The sequence below is a fragment of the Necator americanus genome, chromosome IV (genome assembly GCF_031761385.1).
Source record: "Necator americanus strain Aroian chromosome IV, whole genome shotgun sequence".
In the NCBI taxonomy this organism is placed as follows: domain Eukaryota; kingdom Metazoa; phylum Nematoda; class Chromadorea; order Rhabditida; family Ancylostomatidae; genus Necator; species Necator americanus.
The window spans coordinates 30,067,506-30,074,189 of record NC_087374.1 but is presented as its reverse complement, the minus strand read 5'-3'; the positions used below and the strand labels follow the sequence as shown (position 1 = coordinate 30,074,189).

The following is a 6,684-nucleotide window of genomic DNA, read 5'->3' as shown; positions in this document are numbered from 1 at the left end:
CCCTGAATTCGGAGCTATTCGCTCGGTATTAGTCGAAGACCTGCTCAACGATGAAGATTTAGGCACTAGAAGAACCAGACATTCTACACGGACACGAACAGAACGAGATCCTTGAAGGAAACAATTGCTTTTCCGACAATTCTATTTGAAAAGTGCATACGCTGCCTTACTATGGACAAGCCTTTGAATTGCAGCCACACATGAATGGAAGAGATTCAGAAACCAATCCTGAGAAAAACTATTGGATCGCAACTTTTCATGACAATATTTTGTTCACACAAATTCAGTCATTTGAAAAATGGTGAGAAATTGCACCGTACTGCCTCGCAACCTTAATCTGACCAACATATGCTGTGTTCAGATAAATTGAAGATAATGGGCCATAATAAAGAATAATAATCATTATCTTATCCTTCACGTTAGTTATTAAAGAAACCTATCGAAGAGAGTAAGAAGGTTGGAAGTGGTTCCATTTCAAACACAGGGCTGCTTCGAGACTATCAAATAAAATTTGAAAAAAAAGTCCCCGTGCGGCAGTATGAAGGAATTTGTCATTACGACCAACTGAATCAGAATCTGCTGGTTTCCCTCGCGTTATCTATAAGCGCCAACACAAGGCCGTCGCCTATGAGTGTAAAGTCATGCCGCAGAATGGTTCAAGTTCCCTAATTCAATTAGTGCTAAGGAACGAGAGGCAGCTGTCAGCGACACCGTTGAAATTGAGACTTCTCGGATGAAGCGAGACGTTTTCTTAGGAAATGTGCACCCTATCAGCACCGCTTCATACCAACATAAAAACTGCAGAGTCATAGGAGTGTTCGAGAAAAACGGAACTCAGCCGCACTTTAGTACGAGACTTTTTGGTTACACGGATCATGATTTACGAACTTGTTTCGCACAGATCGACCTCAGTATCCAATGGGGCGAATCGTAGATAGCAACGGCTCTTCTGCACCCGAAGAAACGCGACAAAAAGCACATTTACGTTTTCCGAGGGAAATTCTGACTTCGAGGGAAGAGAAGCGTGGGAAAGAAATCGAAAAACGGGAGTTTCAGCAGCTGCAAGGACGGTATACGAAAGCTACTATTGTGTCTCACCATCCGCTGACGAACAATGAAATGAATCGATGGATATTACTGGGGAATTAAGCTGCAGGAAAACAATCGTTAAAGAATTATAGCGGAACTAATTTAGCACGAGCAATGGATGTAAAAGGATTAAAGATCGACTCAGGCCAAACCTAAAACAGTACTCTGAAAGTAACGCACGCATTATTCTTGAAGAAAAAATTAAGCGAAACAGAAAAAATCACCTAGGAACCTAAATTAGAGGATTTGCAACGAATAAGTGACTAATCCGCGCCACGTTCGAGAAAAAAAACCAGGGAGAACAACGCTTGCCAGTTGTCAGCACAAGTGTTGTCGCTAAACATTGAAAAAAAAGAGAAATGAACAGTGTCAGCTACTTCCCGCAAGATTCGTTCCCAGTGCGCATGGTGTAATTATTAAAGGACAGAGGTGATTCATAGGCGTATGGCCCTGAGCGGAACGGACCAATTTGCTACAGAATCCCTTGAATCTACTGCACTGAATTATTTTTGGGCATTTCACATTTTTGATACATTGAGTTGTTTCATTTCAATGTATCTATTCTTTCAAATGTATTTATGACATGAAATATAGTATTTTTGAGTACGGGCTTGTTTTTAACGTCTGGGGTTTACTCGAGGGGACTGACATGCCGGAGTTCGTTTTGTTTTTCGTTTAATTGCATGTTTTTGCCATTGTTCATCATTATATTGTGGTAGGCCCAAAGTTATTCCCTTTGTGGAACCAATTATTTTTATCTCCTTCCTCTTAACTTTGTCGGAAGGGCTTGTGATCCTAATCCACTACTATTTTAATAGAAATTGATCAAGGTTCCAACTCGGACGGGGTCAACATGGTGGTTGAACAAATGCAATTGAAAGGCACCCTTGAGGGCCACAATGGATGGGTCACTCAAATCGCCACATTTACCCGCAACGACAAGACCACTGTTATTTCCTCTTCTCGGGGTAGGTGTTTATAAACCAGGCTCAACCGTTTTTTTTTTTGTGCTTCTACTTTTTCGCGTTTTGTACTCCTCTAAACCTGCATTATGTCTCCATGTAACGGAAAGAAATATGTTAAAGACCGTGAACTTCTTGAGAATACTGCTTGCGAGCAATTTTCACTCATGTGCCAAATGTTTGTACTATTCCAATGGTAGCTTTTTATAAAAACCTTGTTCATTTCTGCTTCAATAATAATTCTTGGAAGTGTTTCTAGGGGTTTCTTTTAATCGAGAGTAATATTAGAAAACCGCTATTTTTGTGAGGCGTCTTTGTCCTTTTTCTTTTATTTTGCTTCTGCACAGCATTACTTCTCTTCAGATCGCACTATCATCCTTTGGGATGTTGACAACATCGCCACTGAAGGAGAGTCAATTGGACGGCCAGTAAAGGCTTTGACCGGACACAACCACTTTGTGTCTGATGTCGCCATCTCCTCAGATGGACAGTTTGCTCTCTCCGGATCTTGGGACAAGACTTTGCGCCTGTGGGACTTGACCACGTGAGTTTGTTCCAGACTTTTTGGAGCTTCAACTTTTTGTTTGTCTTCTTTTTCTCTGCTTCCTTCTTATATTTCCTGTAATACAGTTTTATCTTTTTCCTGAGAGGTTTTCAGTGGCTTTTGCGGGAGTTCAGTTAATTTGTTGGTTTGGTTAGTGCAACAGCTTTAAGATTTTAGTTTCGGTTTCTCAGGAAGTTGTTTTCTGGACCTCGTGTCGTTGCCGGCTGAGCTTCAAATCATAAAACCCATTTTGATATGTTCTGACTTATAGTTTTGTAGCTTTCAATGTAACTTAGAACAATATTGATCCACCACTTTGCATCAATAGTTCAGCTTTCGCTGTTTGTTTTGAAATGAGCTACTTCTGGTCTTTTCAGGACATAATTCGTATTAGCTATTACTGATGATAAGTTTAAAATTCTGGCGTAAGATCCTAAAATTCTAAATCACGCCTATACTACTCCACTTGTAGACTTTTGATAATCTTTTGTAATCTGCTCACCTGCACGAATTGCTACTTCGGGATCAGCTTCATGTTATTTCATTTCTTGTAGGCCGCCGCAAGGCTTCAGTTTGCTAACGGAACCTATAGATAAGTAGTTAAATACATTAGGTTGTCCCATATGTTTCTTTCTAACTTTTCTGTTATTTTTTATCCAGCAACAAAGATATTTCAGTCAACGATGTAGTCACCTAAATAGTCAGTAACCTTCGTCCATCATTCTGATATATTTTTGATTCTTTTGGCTTAGAACTAGGCTATTGTTGTTAAAAAATTGAAATGTTGATGACTGTGGAAAGAAACATGAATTCGCTTCAAACGATCTGGGGAACTAGGAATGGTTTTTAGTATATCAAGTCAAGGCACGAAAGTAACTGTGTGTTGCAGACGTGACGATTTTAACTTCCTGTACTTTTCGTTTTTTCAAAATGTAATTGATACAGTATCAGGTTTGCAAGCTGATTTTATCGACACATCTGCTACATACAGTGTTATTTACTGGGACGATCATACCGTATTGAGCTTGCATTGTGATTTTCATAAAAGTTTCTACCAGAAAGGTTTTATTTCGCATCGTGACCATGAGTTTTCGACTCTGACGATGAATTTTGCTCTCCCAATGTGATACATGTTTTTAAAGAGTTGTTTTTCGTATAATCGTAATACTAAATACAATGCAGTGAGGAAGTCGTCGCATCCACTTGCCATATAATATCCGATAATGATTACCTATATGATTGATCCATTCACACTAACACTGTTCGAGTTTTAAAAAACTCGAGGTTCAAAAAAGTTTAGAAATGACAGTACGGCTTTGTTAGTGATCCTCACCGGTAGTTTCCGACGTGATTATTGACATGCATGCGATAGTCGGAGCTGCTGCTCTAACCTCCTTCACTTTTGGTCGGTTGGCCACAAAAAAATAAAGAGACATCGGACACAAGTTGGATTTTATGTACGTGATTAACTTGTTCCCTTGTTAATTATGAGGCTCCATGCAGAAGGTTTGTAACAATAACTAGAACTCAAAATCAGAACGTTGGGATGTGTTTCATTTTTAACGTACTAAGAAAAGTAGCTTGCAGGTTTTTTTTTAAATGTTAGAGGTATAAAAAGCAAAAATAGTCTTGTATTCTAAATTGTTATCTGAAAGGATTTTTTTATATATTATTATTATTTTTTACGTATTCCGCTGCCGATCTGTGAATGAGGTCCTAGTACTCCTTTAGGATTTAACGGTGGAACACCTTTTTGTAGATTTTTTTTGTGGAAACGGTTCCATTTGTTACTGTTCACCTTGCTTTATTATAGATTTTTATTGTGTCTCACTTTTTTAGTTCATTATTCTGTGAGGGCTATGCTTTTGCCCAATGGGATAATCTGATGTACTGAACACGAATTATCCTTTTTTTTATTCCATTCGTTACCGTCTTGGAAGCTTGCAGTTAGCGTGTTTTTGTTTTCGTGGTTTTGCAGAAATCTGCATGACATGATGATTCCGAACATAACACTTTGAATTGAACAATCTTTTGAACAACAATTTGAACAATCTTGAGGAACCATCTTACTTGAACTTCCTTCAAGTTTCTTTACTTGTGTTCAACCACAAAACTATATTCAAGCTTTCAAAAAAAAAAAAAACTTTTTTTGGTCTGGTATTAAATCAGATTAAGATATGTTCTCCCTGAAGCAGCAGACTTTCTTTGTTTGAACTAGGCACAAAATTTGATTGAAAAGTTTTATAAGTTGGGGAATGTGGACGTGGATGAGTTTTTATTCATTAATGTGGATTATCAAACAAGTGTTTTCACAAAATTGAACTACCCAATATTTTTGCCACCTTTTTGTTACATTTTCCGCAGCCCAGCTCTCAGCCCTCTCTTCCTCTCTCTCAAAAAAAAAAAAAAAAAAAAAAACAGACGTATACATATTGTATTTCGGCGTATATCCATTTCAGTGGACAGTCTACCCGCCAGTTTTCGTCACACACGAAGGACGTGCTTTCGGTGGCATTCTCCGCCGACAACCGTCAGATCGTTTCAGGATCTCGTGATCGCTCAATCAAGCTCTGGAACACCCTAGCTCAGTGCAAGTACACCATCACTGTAAGTTAATTGTTTTCTTTGATATTTTCGTTTTCTTTGTGATTTTGGATTGATGTCTTTGCTTTATTTTACGTAGCATCCTTGGAATTGGTGGCGAAAATACACTATTAAATGTAATAATGATAATATTATACAAAACGTTGAGTACATGAATGTATGGGCTACATTTTGAGGCTCTAAACTTTACTGCATTTCTTGCAATTATTTCACTCTTCAAATTTTTGTTTTGATTTCTTCTTTTTGGTCGGTTGATGGATGAGGTATCTCAATTAATAGCGTTTTTTTTTTGAAAACTTTGAGCCTTAAACTCTTCTTCTTCACTTTATTTAGTCTATTATGGTGTTGTTGTTACCAAACTCTAGAGCTCCTTTGAGCCAAGGCTTTACTGTCACGCGTGAATAAAAAAAAACTTCCGTCAACTTTACTCTTTTCTTATGTGTAACAGTGTTTATACATTTTAAGAGCGCAAAAAAGCTTCCCTTATCAGTTTTAGTTCTACACCTTAAACAACAACTACATACTCATGCACTTTTTTGAACAATCATTTTTTTCAGGAGGATTGTCACACCGACTGGGTATCCACTGTTCGATTTTCACCCTCTACTCGTGATCCTGTGATCGTCTCTGCTGGTTGGGACAAGATTGTCAAGGTCTGGAATCTTGGTAACTGCCGTCTGAAGACCAACCACATCGGACATACCGGCTACGTTAGCACTGTAACCGTATCTCCTGACGGCTCGCTTTGCGCTTCCGGTGGCAAGGATGGACAAGCCATGTTGTGGGATCTGAATGAGGGCAAGCACTTGTACACACTTAATGGTAATGACGTTATCCACGCAATGGCATTCTCTCCCAACCGATATTGGTTGTGTGCTGCTGTTGGCCCTGTTATCAAGATTTGGGATTTGGAGGACAAGCGCGAAATTGAGGAACTCAAGCCTGAAATCACTGGAAAGAGCTCTACCGCTCCCCAGTGTGTTTCACTGGCCTGGTCTCAAGACGGACAGACACTTTACGCTGGATACACTGACAACGTCATACGTGTCTGGCAGGTGTCCGTGCGTGCAAATTAAGTTGTTTGTTACTGTTACTTTTTATGCGCACAGATAAAGCTGTTGATACCAGACCGTTTGTTAAAGTTGTGGATTTCCAGCATTGGTGTTTGCTTAATTTGTTGGAATTAATGAAGTGATGTTGGAGTTGTACAGTTTTTGAATATCTTATGAATGTTGTATGCAGAGAAACTTATACATAGTTGTGAAATCACTGAAGAATTATGAGATGACTTTATTTAGTCTCACACAAAAAAACGACTTTTCAAAAAAAAAAGACCACAGGTACTATGTGTGATCACAACTCTTTTATATTGGAGAAAAATGGTTGAATAAGTTGTACGTTATGGTAACGGATGCGTAGGTAACAGTGGCGCGGTTTTCGAGTGTGATGTCATGATATCATGATGTCCACGATATTTACTTATTG

At 38.7% G+C, this 6,684-nt stretch overlaps 1 protein-coding gene across 1 annotated transcript; it reads left to right on the top strand.

Annotated features, from left to right (window-relative positions):
* Positions 1–1,942: 1,942 nt before the first annotated feature.
* On the top strand, positions 1,943–6,275 carry RB195_003214 (uncharacterized protein; the record flags this gene model as incomplete). Its single annotated transcript, XM_064200775.1, has 4 exons — positions 1,943–2,057; positions 2,415–2,595; positions 5,055–5,202; positions 5,757–6,275. 4 exons carry the CDS (start codon positions 1,943–1,945, stop codon positions 6,273–6,275), a joined length of 963 nt encoding a protein of 320 aa, XP_064056656.1.
* Between the last annotated feature and the right edge of the window lie 409 nt (positions 6,276–6,684).